Genomic DNA, 15,188 nt, shown 5'->3' on the forward strand with positions numbered 1-15,188 from the left:
CAAGAAAAACAAATTTTTTAAGAGAAGTGATGTTACGGTATACTGGTAATCTCATTACCGGGTACCAATTTTTAAAAATAGTGTTTAAATTTTTACCAAATAAATACATTTTTTAATACTATTTTTTTACCTAATTACTAAATATTGAAAAAAAAAAATAAAATGACCAGTGAATCAACTCGTACATACCTTTTGATGACTCGGGAATCAACTCTAAGTACTTCTTAATGATCCGGAAATAAACTCAACGGTATCAGTGCAGCTAAACAGGTACCCGGGATTCAACTCGTACGCAGCCTATCTAACCACAATGAGCTTTTATCAAGTGAACTATGGAAAGTCTGTTGATTATAATTTATAAATTAATATACAATCGTTAAACATCTTATTACAATTCAGTGGTTTAACATTAGTTTAACGATCATAATTTGGGCACTAAGTGCTCGGCATGAAATTGTGGACGTTATATCACTCATATATACGCATGTAATTTTTCCGGCTTACAAATTCATGTCAAACTTTCTAAATTGTTTGTTCTGAATAATCATTTTACTATGTTATATAGGTAGGTACTTATGTTTAAAGAATCAAAATCAGATTACGTTGACAAACTTTAATTTTGTCGCAAAATTCGTATATCTAGTGAATTGTATATTGTTAACGAGTTATGTGCATGCGCTGTCAAAAGTTAAAAAGTAGTACCCGCATTGGAATTCACTCACACTAAACTAACACAAAGTTTCCGAGCAGATAAGACGAGATATAAAATTGCCTAAATATTGTCCCTTAAATAATTGCCCCAGCGAGGTTAAATTAAGGGGGCTGGATCGTGATTCATTTTCGTTCGAAAACATAGCTCACGACTTCAATCACTACGTCCAATATAATGTTGCGATATAAATTTTGAAAGCAAATTTGAATTCGTCACTAAATTAGCTATGCTTTGAAAATTTTATTTTCCTGATTTTTATTTTTTTTTTACTTAGGAAATTTACTGACAAAAAGAGTAAAAATAGATCATATTCATAATTCAAATTTAAATACATTGATATAGAATATGAAAAATGTACGACAGTTTAAACATAGTAAATTTAGAGGAGAATTCAAATCTGCTTTCAAAATTAAAATCAGAACATCCTGAGCGTGGTAATTGAAGTCACAGGTAGTATTTTAAAAAAAAAAGGTGGGTAAGTGGATGTCGCTCTGCTGTACAGCAGGTTGCAAGTGGGACACTGTAATGGATGGTATTAAATTTGAATTCATTGATATAATACCACTGTATACGAAAAACGATTCTGAGCGGAGACGGTTTGTCAGTCTAGGATACTTAATATTATATTTATATTGTTATTACTTATTTTTGTGGTGGCTATAAAAGGGGTAGGTGTGGGGGGCTAGGGGAGTCACGGCCCCCTCCCAAGCCTGTATATCTAAAAAGCGTATATTGTTACAAACAAAATTACAAAAAAAACATATTATATTATCAACATTTTCTGAAAATTATGACTTAGCCCCCCATTCAACCATGTCACAGGAACCGCCACTGGTATTGTTTATTAACCTATTCCAGTGGGGTACGGATGATTTTTCAATTGGAGGGAAGGGAGTTGAAATTATTAATTATACCCACAGTCACAACTCACAATATTAGATTTAAAAATAAAATAGATAGGTACTTTGTTAGTTTTCTTAATGATATGAAACATAAAATAAACTTTATAAAAACGTTTCATCATACAAATAATGGACTATAAAATTGTATTTTATGTTTTGTTTTTTCACTCAAATATTTTCATACATTATTAGGTGCGGCATTTGAACATTTTTAAATAAATTCCAACTTCTGTCGATTCTTCTTTTTTATTTATTAGTTATAGACTATAAGCCAATAACTAATCCGTTAAGACCTTGCTTACTAGATTACTACGGTTGAAAATCGATAAATATAAAACAAAAGCAAATAATAATAGTACTCGTACGCCACATCATCGCTGTTATTAGTTTATTACAAATTGGGTTTCTGCCTGTATTATTTAGACGAACAAATTATTAGGTACTATTGTAATATTGTGTAAATCCAGCCGACAAACGGGTAAACCATTTTAGGTCGTTAATCATGCGCCGTTCATAATAATATTATACTATACTGTAGGTACAGCCAGCGAATACGATCGTATTGCGGTCTGAGTGACTACGAATTACGATAATATTATATACTTACATTTTGGAAATTCGGTTAGCGTACGAGTGGCGAAACCGATAGGACTATTTAACATACGTCACATACCTTTACAACTACGACTACTGGTAAATACCATGGGCTAAACAAATAATGTGCATACGATCGTCGACCCAGAAAGCATATTAATATATTATTATTATCATTACACATATATTGAATATAGAATCTCACGTGGGCGTTGTATATATAAATGTTAGTTTTGTCGATCCGCCAAAACCGAAAGCGATTAATCCAGCAGCAATCGAAGTCCAATAATTAATTTGGATACTATAATATCTGACATAGTATATCACAGTCTTGGGAAGTATTCGAATAAATGTATTTGAATACTTTTTTTGTATTCGAATGCTATTTTAAATACTTTTATTACTTTTATTTTTTTTTATTCATTAAAAAAATACTTTTTTCCGATCCAGAAAATTAGTTTTGAAATTGTGACAAGACATATTATTATAAATCATGAACATTAATTTTATTCTTTGAACGAAATATAATGTTGGGCCATGTTATGATTATTTTTATAAACACCAACGTGTTGTATCCCGTATGTGTATGTGGTCAAAACGTATAAACAACTTATAATTACGATTTATTTTTAATTATTAATTAATAAATGTTAATTACCAACCATTCAAAAACTGACGAAAACTAGCTGTGAAAAAAAGTATTCGAATATATTTTTGAAGAACTATTTGAATACGTATTGTGAATACCTTAATTCTCATTTATTCGAATATGTATTCCGAATACAAAATAAAAGTATTCTTTACAAGTCTCGACTATATCATCATGTATATATTGCATGTGTGTGTGTTATGTACATACATCGTTGACGTGTAGCGAGATAGAACTACAACACTCGAAATCGCGTTCGGTCCGACCGACTCGGTGATGATCATACTTACGGAATTATCATTTTTACTGATATTGATTATAATATTATAACGATAAAAATATAATGTTATCAACAATTATAATATAATATTATTAGCCATTAGCCATGACGAGACCTCCGCAGAGCTCAACTGCAGTCTTGGGTGCAAGGGTCAAATTCTATTAAGTACTGAATAAAAAAAATTATATTATATCAGAAAATAACACTGTTTATTTTTACAATTCACTTTGTACAATAAATAAAAATGGATATTGTACATAAATCGACATTTACAAAATTATAATTCGATTAGCATATCGATTGATTGATATCCTAAGTATAATAAAATAAATATTTAATAACAATTATTGATAATAATAATAATATTACGATGATGATGATAATAATAAATATATAAATCACAATAGCTAGAAATAATCATAGATTTTTTTTTACAATAATATACAATATTAAACGAGTATAATGTTAGTTATTTGTTACTACCTATAATAAGTGAAAATATTATGATATGATATTTACAGTCTTCGAGCAACTAATAAGCTCTACTCTACACTAAACACTAAATAATATTATACACTATATGGATTTGATATGATATATTTGACAATGATTATTAATATACATAATATTATATACCTAGATACGTGTAATTAATATAATACACAAATATTATCGATAGTACACAATATAGGTGTAAAGTTAAATTCGATAAAAATTAAACCAATATGGTTTTTCACATAAATATATTATAATATGGTCTTACATAAAATAGAATAACGTGTTTACATAAATACAATATATTACATAATATTTTGGTTTAGATGGATTAGAACTACAAGAACATAATGCAGCAATGCGTCCTTCAGAACCTAGGCGAAACGCGTTTCTAATCAAGCATCAATGCATTAAGCTAATGACTAGATTTTTTTTTTCTAATATTTTTCTTTTAAATTTGAATTTGATGGGCAAACGATATATTTTACAGGCGATCGAAGCTACTGGACATCAGGATTTCATTTTAACGAATAACAAATGATAACAACGATTATGTGGTTCGTGGTTAGTGAGAGAGACGGAACTCACGCGTATAATAAACAAATTATATATATTATAAATTATAATATTATTATGCACTGCTGCGTTATGAGCCGTTATTATATTATTAGGTATCGGTTACACGGATACAACCGACGGACTGTATCTGTGTAACTAATATTACTAATTTAAACATAAATATAGTAAAAAATTACAAATTAAAAACTAAACGCTATGAATATATGAGTATGGACAAATATATAATAGATAACACGTGATTATAAGCTGTATATTTATTACGCGAGTGGTAGAAGGATCGATGGCGGAATAGTAGTGGTAATAAGGGCAAGATTTAAACGATTTTCAACGAAATAAGAATAAATTTGAGTTTTTTTTTCTAAACAATTAAATTATTTAAATAAAAATATTTGTTTTGGCCATCTCAAAAATATAACAGTGTATTTGAAGAAGGGTTGTCCCACGAACACGGATCACACACGTTTCTATTGAGTTATTCTAAGCTTAAAACGTGGGTGAGTAAATGATTTAAAAGAACACAATAGCAGTGGGTAATAAAATAAAAGTAAAAATAGTAGTAATAAAAATAAATAATAAATAATTATACAAAACAATAAACAGACGTTTTCGGGTCTTCCACGATAACAAGAAAAGTAAAATACAAATATTATAATATATGTACAGATCAGTCTTATGAGATGGCCATTTAGTCTTTAATTTACACAATATCACTTTCTATTAAAAAAAAAAAAAAAAATACAATGATATACAACACAAGTAAAACTCATAAGGCGTAAAAAAAATGTATATAATATGTGAATAATAATAATAATAATAATAATAATAATAATAATAATAATAAATTAATTTTAAGATTAATATTTCTTTTTTTATACTTCAGTACATTAAAACAGGAAAAAAGTTAAAATATCAAATCAACGATTCCACTAGATTACAGTGTTTGATTTATAACTGTTTATTATTTTTTTTTTTTATGTAAAAAAGTTTGTCAGTACGTTGATATAATATTCTATATTTAAAAAAATGTGATGATGAATAAATATTTTTTTGAAAATGCTTAATCTAAAACAATAAATAGAGGTACCTATATAAAAATTCAAAAATTGTATAAAAACAAACGTATACATTTCATTTTTCTTAACATTAATCGGTTATTTACACGCGGTCATGCACGTCGACTAATAATGATATTTTGGGTGGGCAACGAACTGCAGTTCTCACTGCTAAACTTTGTCGTTTTGTTGCAGTTTTTTTTTTAGAAATTAAAAAACAATAATTAATTCCCACAATCTGCAAACACAAATACAAAATAATATATTATAATGTTATATACACCATGTCATGTTTAAAAAATGTCACGTGGGTCGGTGGGCGCTGGTAAAATGGTTCGCTAAGCTTGACCTACACGCACGCGAGTGGACGGGACGCGACAAAAATAGACAGCCAAGGTCAGTTCGAACTTCGAGAAGCACGCTACCGGAAAGTGCATTGGTCATTGTGCATTGATAAGAACAAGAAAGCTAAAAAATGAGTACCTACCTACACCAATATTCCTCCTGTGTTCCTATAACGGTAGGTAACCTTGAGAAACGTATACGCGAGAACGTACATAAATATAATATAATATAATATTATTATATTATTTTATAATAATATGAAATGTGTACCTTTGGACTTTGAGACCCGATTAGAAGCAACTCACAAGAGTATGATTTATTGATTAGTATTGGTATATTGCTAATTTAAAAGCGTTTCGTTATACGATTTTTTTTCGAGCAAATAATTTTTAAATTGGTCGTGCATCTGAACATCGTTTTATCCCAACGGTTCCCAAAGTCAATTAGAAAATGAGTATTGGAGTTGTTTAAGTGAAATGGACATAATATCGATATGTCTATATAATTATGCTAATACGTGACATTTAAATTATCGCTATTGACTATTAGGAATCTGATCACTTAAAACGGTCTAATAATAAAATAAATTATCATAAATAATTATTATTGTTGCTACATCATTTATTTCTGATACTGCTAATAGTCTGTTCGGATAATATTAGATGAAATGTTTTAATCACAATATTATGTGCCTATACGTTCGTTGATATACCTAGTAACCGCAAATATAGATCATAAATTCATAACTTTTTAACGAGAAATAAACGTACCTATGAACTATTACCTAAATTAATCGATTGAAACAAATAATTAACTATTCTTACATCGCGCAATAGTTCGATAATAATAAATTATGTTGTTTTCAATATTATCAACATCACCATCACAATTCGTTAAAACCTTCAGAAGCAAAGGAACTGAAAATTGAAATCATTGAAACGTGAGAAATATCCAAATTGATATTGCTAAATAGTCGAATATCAGATGATAATATTATTATGGCCTATGATCATGAACTTTGCGGGTCATAGTTATGTACAAATATAACTATGTAATTGTTAAATGATTTATTTTTAATTGACTTTTAATTTTTTTTTCGTCTTTTCGGTACACCCATATATAACGCGGTCTATGCGCATTTTGGCACCAAAAAAAAATAAATGAAATAGTTATGAAAATCTGGTTGTAAGTTGGCCCGGGTTTGAAATACCACAGCAGCGCAGATGTCAAAACACGCGATTTTACAATTTTATCGTTTTAATTGACGCGTCGAAATTACATAATTGCTCGTACAATCCCTATCGGAATATAAATTATCCAATACACTCCTTTCCGATAGCATTGTTACCTATCGCCTTTCATAATACCTATGATAGTATAACATTAACTCGTAATAGGTATAACCGAGCAATTTTTATAATGATTTATTTTACATCAGGCTATAAATAAAATAAATGTTCTGCTAAGACGGTGCTTGCATACTACACGTGTTATATTATGGGTTTTCGAGCAAATACGTACTAAGACTTGTATTACTCGTTTGATAAATTAAACTCTCTCAAGAATCGAAGTGATTTTTATCACATATTGTTTCATACAGGATAATTCACCAAACATGCTCATCCCATATTTTCATTTGATACGTAGTGAATTTATTCGAATTCTGATCATTGGCATTTTTAAATACACTTATTAATGAGTAATGACCATATTATTTTAAAATTCTTGAGATTTTTTTGTACTACGTAAGGAGTGTCTTGTGGGGATGCAAACTTCTATTTTTCAAACAAAAACCCCCACTCTCTTTCTACTCTTGATTAAACAGTGAACGCGATATTAGTTTTATGCACTGGGTACCTATTCCGTATATTGATTACATACACGTGAAGGATGAAGATTAAAAAAGGAAAACAACACTATGATAAAATAATATCGGGGGATATCTCGAGAGCTCTATAAAACGAAAAAAACGAGATAGGGTGATATGTACCTACCTCTCGTTTACGAAATACTTAGTTGTCAAAAATATAAAACATTTTAATTGTGAGCGATAAGACCTATTGGCTATTATAATCGATACTATAAATTATAATAATAATATTAATGAACTTACATTTTAGACAGGTGGACTTTGGTGGCTGAGGGCTCGTTCACCAGTACGCGGAAGCTTCGTTTTTCTGCTCGCGCCACCCGGACCACGAGTTCTGCCTGGACTGTGCGCCAAAGTAGTGGACGGGCTGCTTCGGATGGTGATCGAAGTCGGCGACCAGGACGGGCGACAGGACGGATTGCTGCGGCGGCGGCGGCAGCGGGGTGCCGTTGGTCGGGCTGCCCACGGACAGACAATAGTTGTTGCCGTCGTTGTTGTCCCAACACTCGAACTCGGCGCTCTTGTAGCACACGGCGAACTCCATGGACGCGGTGTGGACGGGCAGCGGAAGTTGGAACGAGAACGTGTCGTAGATGGCCGCGACGTTTGGCGCTAGACCGGTGGCCGAACCGGAGCCGTTCGCGGCCGCGTTCACCATCGCGTTGTTCTGCACGTACGTGCACTGCGTGTCTTCGTGACCGACCCACCGGTCGTGCGTGCACCGGATGAATACGGCCTTGTCGTAGGACAGGTTGCGCACCTTGACCGTGCCCACGATCCGCCTGTCCGGCGACCGGATGATCACGTTCTCCAGCGACACGTTGTCCGTGTCCAGCCGCTTACGGAAATCGACGTAGCTGGAAGCCGGCTGCGAGAACCTGAGATGCCACTGCAGTAGTAGCTGATCCGCAGCACCTATTGGCTGCTGCTGGAGGTGTTTGGCGCCGGCCGCTGACCCGGAGCCCGAGCCGGCGGCATCTGATTGATAGTACGAAGAGGATGACGACAACGACGACGGCGACGTAACCAACTTGGGTAGGTACGGTCTGACGACGGTCATCAATTTTGGCGGCTGGTTCGACGGTTCGTTCATCAATCGCACCTGAGCAAATAACATTATAAAATTATTAATTAGTCATCCGCAATGTTAAAGTCGTCATTTTTTTTTTATTATTATTGAGTTAAGGTCATAAGGATTACTGTGTTAATTGTTTCCTATACTTGCATTGCAAATAATATGATCAATTTATTGGAGAGAGTTGAAATTGCCGAAAGATAAGAACAATATTGAACATGAAACTTTATGTAATTTGTTTAATTTTTTTTTATTCGCCCAAATGCTATGTTAAGACGAATGAATGTGTTTAAGAGGTGGGGACAGCGAGACACCCGTGGTCCATTAACTGTGCTATGTAATATATTGATATGCTATTAACTTATATTAATTTTTTCAAACTTTTACACTTAATAAGAACTTGCATTTGTTGTACATCATAATTAATAATATAAAATGCCTTTATACCAATATCTAATAAGAGTGTTTTTATAAATATGTACTTGGTATTGTTTTGAATCATTTTTCACTCCCCCCCCCCAAAAAAAAAAAAATCCTAGATCGGCAACTGGTTATAACTTATACTACAGTATTTAATGGCTAGTACCATTGAATATATATGCTAGTATTTATATTCAATGCTAGTACCTGCTACCTACAAGTTACAACAGTCTACCGAGGTAATAATATGATAGCAATTACCTATTATATTAAATTCCCTAATCACCACGAGCCGGTAAAATAATGAGAATATTGTATATTATTCTATAAGGTGATAAAACTGATAACCAACGACTGTTTTGTATAGTAAAAATAATTATGTTTTATGAAACGACATGACGATTACGAGCTATTTAAAGAAAATCACGTCTCGTACATGGTTATATATATCACGCCGATTATGCTACCACACGAGTTTCGGGTCATAGTATTCGACGACACGCAGCATCTGAAATGTACCGATAGGCGATAACCTACAAGCTACAACTTAATAGCAATCTTACAACGCAATCGTAATATTATATTAATTATACCGAACAATGATAACATAAATGTATAGGTAATTGGTCACACGTACGTTGCGTGGGGTCGGGCAAGTTATTTTTTTCAAATAAATCCAACTAATATACTTACAATAGGCACCCGGATGGTGAGGGGGGAAACTGGAACCATTTTCCACCTGGCTTTTTGGATTTTTATTTTAAATTGAGCATACTATAATAAATGACTATATAACAGCCAATTTAATAAATATTATATTTTATGTATTAGAACAAACTCCCTCCCCCAGACGAGTTTCTACGGGCGCCTATATGAATTACTTGTTACTAGGTATATTTAAATTAGTTACTCGTCACAAAATAAACTACCTATTATAGAGACCATAATATAGAGTAGTGGAGGTTCTAGGGTTTCAAATTTTGTATGAGCATGATTAGGTATATTTTATAAGTAGCTGCCTATAATCTGAAGGTCAGGGGTGCTGAACCAATGACATGCGTGCCGTCAAAGGTGGCCGTTGGTCTTAATTTTAAAAGCACGCGAAAATATTTTATTTCATTGTTTAATCTTGTACAGTGTAGGATCCAAGGCTTAATTTTGGGTGGCATGGGGGGGGGGGAAAGTACAAAAAGTGTAAAACATAGGGAAACTAAGGTGATTGGGTTGATCTTGTATAATATTGCATTTAATGAAGAAAAAATACCATACACACACGATATTACTATTTTGGCACTCAATATTTGTATCGATATACAGGAAGATGTTAAAGTTTATTTTCTACAATTTACATTTTCCACAACATTTTAGCACTTGAAAAGGTGTATTATACCCCTGCTATAGGCACGACCTAAACTCCTTAATCCCTATTTTTTTGTATTACAATAGAATCAATTTTTAGTGCTAACAAAATATAGATTTTAATTTTAAAGGAAATACGTATAATGTATGTTATGTTCAATGCCTATTATAATATGATATCTATATACAATATATGTTTAACTATAAGTATAGGTACTTATATCATTTGATAATTACAAATAAAAATTGTGTATTGGTGATAAAACCGATAAGTTTGAAAAACTAAATTATTTTAACAAGGTGTAAAGTAAATGATAAAAAAACTATTGAAATATTTTCATTCTCTCGACTAATAAATAATAATCCTTTTCTTTCCTTATCAAAACGACACGAACATTTTAACAGGTGAACAACCAAAAAAATGTGAAACGGGCAGCTACCTACGAATGTTTCATGATTTTTTGGAGATAACTTATATACATTGTACACTATAGAGGTACGTATTATATATGCAGATACCTAACTATAATAATGTTGTCTCACGAGTGAGTGTCACTTACTTGAGTCAGTGACAGGCCTCGGTCGTCGGCGAAAACGACTTTCTTTTTCCTCCGGACCGGACTGGACGGCTCGTTCTCGTCCGAAGACGAACTCGACGACGACGATCCTATGCTTGCATCAGAATCTGCCCTGATCACCAGGCACGGTCTGCGGGGCTTGCTGGAGGAGGGCGACGAGTGGGCCGCCGCCGTCGGCTGTCTGTCGTCCGACCGGGTCGGCGAGAAGGACGCCGACCGGCGCACCGACAACGGCGACTGTTGCTTCTTGTTCACGACCAACCAGTTCTTATAGAGCACGGACAGATGGTCCTGTGGCGGGCCGCTGTAGATCGGCGGGCTGTGTGCCAACATGACGTCGCAACACTCTGTCAACATGTTGGCGGACGATTGGCGCGGACTTTGGTACCTATAAGCGAACAAAAACAACAGCGGCGAACACATTTTATTGACGATCTTATACGCAAAAAACGCGTGATTGCAATGCATAATAATATCGTGAATAATATTATAATATTACAATTTATTACGACACGCGTAAAACAATTTTTACAAGTATTAAGATATGGCGGTATAGTGACATATCCGTCGCGGGTACCGCATATCGGACGTGCGCGAGCACAAACACCCTCTATCCTGCAACGCGTATATAGTATATTATATGTTTGGTATCGTGTGTGGAGACCTTAAAGTACACACAGAGGCCACGCATCGGTGGCGGGCAGGCGCTGCTGCAAATTAACAACCGCTAAAATGTTAATTTGTTACACCTATATATAGAGTCCCGGCATTTCTGGCAAACAGAAAAATTCAAAAAACAAAAAAAAAAAAAATATAATCATTAACATTTTCACAATACAGTAATGTTAGCGATACTAATAATTAAAGCGACAACACCAATTTTAATCGTTTTAACTGGCAACAATGACGTCCAACAAAAGTGTAAAACCCGAGAAAGAAACGTCGCTCCATTTGGAACAAGCGGAAGCCTCGCGATTCAAACATTTCGTGCAAATTTTCAACCCGACGATGGATGTAAAAGCTCAAGAGGAATCAATAATTGTATTAGAGACATAGCCAGTTTTAACAACTTAAAAGCATTTTTAACAGCTGCAAACAAAATTTTAATGCAATATTTTCACGAAAAATAAATTACGAAAGGAAGTAACTCATTAAAGCTGTATCCCTCATTCACTCATTGCCACATCAATCAGCCACGGGAAACTTTTATGATTTTAATTTATCATGAAATTCATTACTAATTAATAAGCAATAGTATAATAATATGCATACGATATTAAAATGTCCAATCACTTTTGTTCCCATCGAACCAACGTGGCCATGCACTATATATTTTATATTTGCATTTAATTTTAATTAGCAGCAGCAAAAAATAAATACCGAGCAAAAAATTATCAGAATTTATTGTGTTTAATTTGTTGAGCTAATCTAAAAACAATAATAATGTTATTTATACAGCGCCTTTTCCTAACAGGTAACAACTTGATAATAACATTTAATAATATCTCTGTGCACACATCCGAGTGAATATTCGTCGAACTCACGACTTAAAGGTCAATTATGAAACTATATTATCATACGAAGCAAGATACCAAAATCATAGATAGCTTTATGTGAATATATTTTTATCTAATTGGTTTTTATTTCAGAGGGAAACGCAGAACATTTTTGGAATTTCTACCATAAGTCTAACAACAAAAAACCTATCATTAAATTTAATACAAGTGATGCTGTGGTGTATGATAATTATTATATTACTCTCCTGTCACATTTATCGATTTATTGATATTTATGAAGGGTTTACTAGAATAGATAACATTACAAATATTATTTAAATATTTTTTCAATTTATTACAATAACATAGGTACCTAATTATATTATTGTTCCAAAAAACCAATAACCTACATTTAACGAAACATTTCTATCTTCTAAACAAAATATACATAATAAATACGTGGTTATAATTGAGCACCTATTTACTAAATTATAATATAAAAGATAAAATTTTTATCTGTAGGTTTAAGAAACTCGCGTTCAAAAATCAAAACACATTTAATTAACACATGTTTTTTTTATGTAAATCATTAATAAAATATAAAAATGCCATACAAAAAGTAAAAAACAAAAGGATTTATGTTTGGAATAAAAATAATATTTGCATCAAAATATAAGCCATCAGAAGGTGGAATATGACAAGAGGTTGAAGTCAAAAAGCAAACAAAACATCCGTAAAAATGTACATGCAATTGACATGACGTAGGTACAATATAAAATTATAGTAAGTACTTGCAATATTAATAGAAAAAAATTAATAGTGATTATGGTTACCGGGTGAAGATGATGCTTTGTAGGTAAAACTAGAGAACTGGAAAATGTCTGTTATAATATATTTTTTAATTGCAATAAAATTGCTTTCTAATGCTTAAGAGTGGAGTCAGCATCGCGGAGGCGGAGGGCCGTCACGTCCGGAACCAACGTTCGTAGATCTCCGATGGTGCGCGTTCATCCTACTCTATCACTATAACCGATACCAGGTGGCCACTAACCAGATGACCTGTTGAAAACCGTCCACGAACATTTAAAAACGAAAATACATATCTGAATTATACGACCCTATTTGTGGATATAGGACGGTAGTCGGAGGCGGGTTGACGACGACGTCACGAGGCCCGTTATCTCTCATTGTGTCCGGCTCGAGACACAAAGATAAAAAAAATATATATATATTTTTCGAGCTGAACTAATAACATTGGCCAGTCACGTACTTACGTACATATAAGGGTAATGTGCCAAAAGTAACAAAAACGAGACTCTCGTGGCTCCCACTCACACTACAAAAATCATATTGCCCGCGAGTCTGAGGGGAAAACAGAATAAAAAGTCCCCCTTTATCATTTTGCCCTTCGCCAAAAGATCACGGCCGAAAATAAACTCGGACCAGTGCCAGACAATATATTATATATATTATAAGGTCGAAAGATGACGCGCGTTTATCGACTATAGTCGCCTACGTGTGGTATTTCGGCGGTCTTGGGGAGAGTACACACATGACTACGTGAGATATGGCAATAACTATAATATTAATAATAATGACGATAAAAGTATATCGTGATTGTTTAATTACTGTAAAATTGTTGTCATTATTATAATTCGCCGCCCGTGTCGAACCAAACGATGCGATAAACCGCGTATTCGCGTGGATATAATAATAATCGTCGATTACCTACAGACGTGTGACCTAACCTACAGGTGCGCCGAAGATTAAAATCGATATTATGCATGAAGTTTATTTCTAAAATTAAATTATTTTCCCCTTACTGAAATAATCTCGGCCTAACGAGACGGCGGGATTTCCTGCTCGCCGCCAGTGGCGGCGGCGACTTCCTCCCGAAAACGTAACACGTCTTGTAATAATTTAGGTACAGGTAGTAATTTTATGTTTTAAAGAAGGACTTCGATAGAAAAAAAAAAACGTAGATAATCAGAAAAAACTTAAAGAAAAAAAAATACTCACTGCAGTATGGTCTCCGTTTTTGCGGTCGGCGTGCGGAGCTTCTGATTATTGTAATGCAGTTTGAATGATTTGTCGAAGAGCAAGTTCAAACGACAACAGCTATGATAATTATGTAACGTATGGATGATATCCGCAGTTATATAGGTTACTGTGGATTTTTCTGTTTTCGTCGGTATATTTTATAAAATTAAAATAACAACGTCAACGTGGTGTGGTGGCGGAAACTCTTGATGTTTGTGGGATTGTGAATTTGAAATCGAAAAAAAATTGATGCTATGGTTTTGTTTTGTTCGACAGAAAATGTTGCGTGTTACGAAATCTAATAATATGACGTTGGTCTGTACGTATTCAAACGAGATCCAGGGGGAAAAAAATCACAGAAATGCAGCTATCATGCATCGGACACTGATAAACCGAACCATAGCGGACGGTCGTCAGATTTTTGTTTCGAGCTAGTCTCAACTGTCGTTGTGAACTTGCTGGCGTTGCGTTGTGCTACGAAGCGTCGACTGAACGTGTCGTGGTAGATATAGTCGTCGCCGGTCAGCACGTCCGATAACGGCGATACCACCTCCACCGACTAACAGACTCTTCCCACCCATTCGCCCCACCACAAAACGGTGCCTATTTTCAATCGGGCCTTTTAAAATTATAATAATAATAATAATATATAGCAGCCTTTATCGTTTGGACGAACCTTCGGATGGTGTTATCGACAATTTGGCGGTAGGTGCATAACAATACGTGACATTACACACTATAC

At 33.7% G+C, this 15,188-nt stretch overlaps 1 protein-coding gene across 3 annotated transcripts; it reads right to left on the reverse strand.

The window, feature by feature from the left end:
• Positions 1–5,075: 5,075 nt before the first annotated feature.
• On the reverse strand, positions 5,076–14,960 carry LOC100159795 (protein phosphatase 1 regulatory subunit 3B). 3 transcript variants are annotated; one of them, XM_008190201.3, is made up of 5 exons: positions 14,426–14,960; positions 13,240–13,465; positions 10,893–11,298; positions 7,722–8,580; positions 5,076–5,501 (listed from the first exon to the last, which is right to left on the reverse strand). In XM_008190201.3, the coding sequence occupies exons 3-4, from the start codon at positions 11,265–11,267 to the stop codon at positions 7,759–7,761; spliced, it is 1,197 nt and encodes a 398-aa protein (XP_008188423.1). In that variant the 5' UTR covers positions 11,268–11,298; positions 13,240–13,465; positions 14,426–14,960; the 3' UTR covers positions 5,076–5,501; positions 7,722–7,758. The 3 variants fall into 3 exon arrangements, with proteins under 3 accessions (XP_008188423.1, XP_001949154.2, XP_008188422.1); XM_001949119.5 differs by lacking the exon at positions 13,240–13,465; XM_008190200.3 differs by lacking the exons at positions 13,240–13,465; positions 14,426–14,960 and having other exon boundaries at positions 10,893–12,956.
• Between the last annotated feature and the right edge of the window lie 228 nt (positions 14,961–15,188).

This window comes from Acyrthosiphon pisum, chromosome A1 (assembly GCF_005508785.2).
Source record: "Acyrthosiphon pisum isolate AL4f chromosome A1, pea_aphid_22Mar2018_4r6ur, whole genome shotgun sequence".
In the NCBI taxonomy this organism is placed as follows: Eukaryota; Metazoa; Arthropoda; class Insecta; order Hemiptera; family Aphididae; genus Acyrthosiphon; species Acyrthosiphon pisum.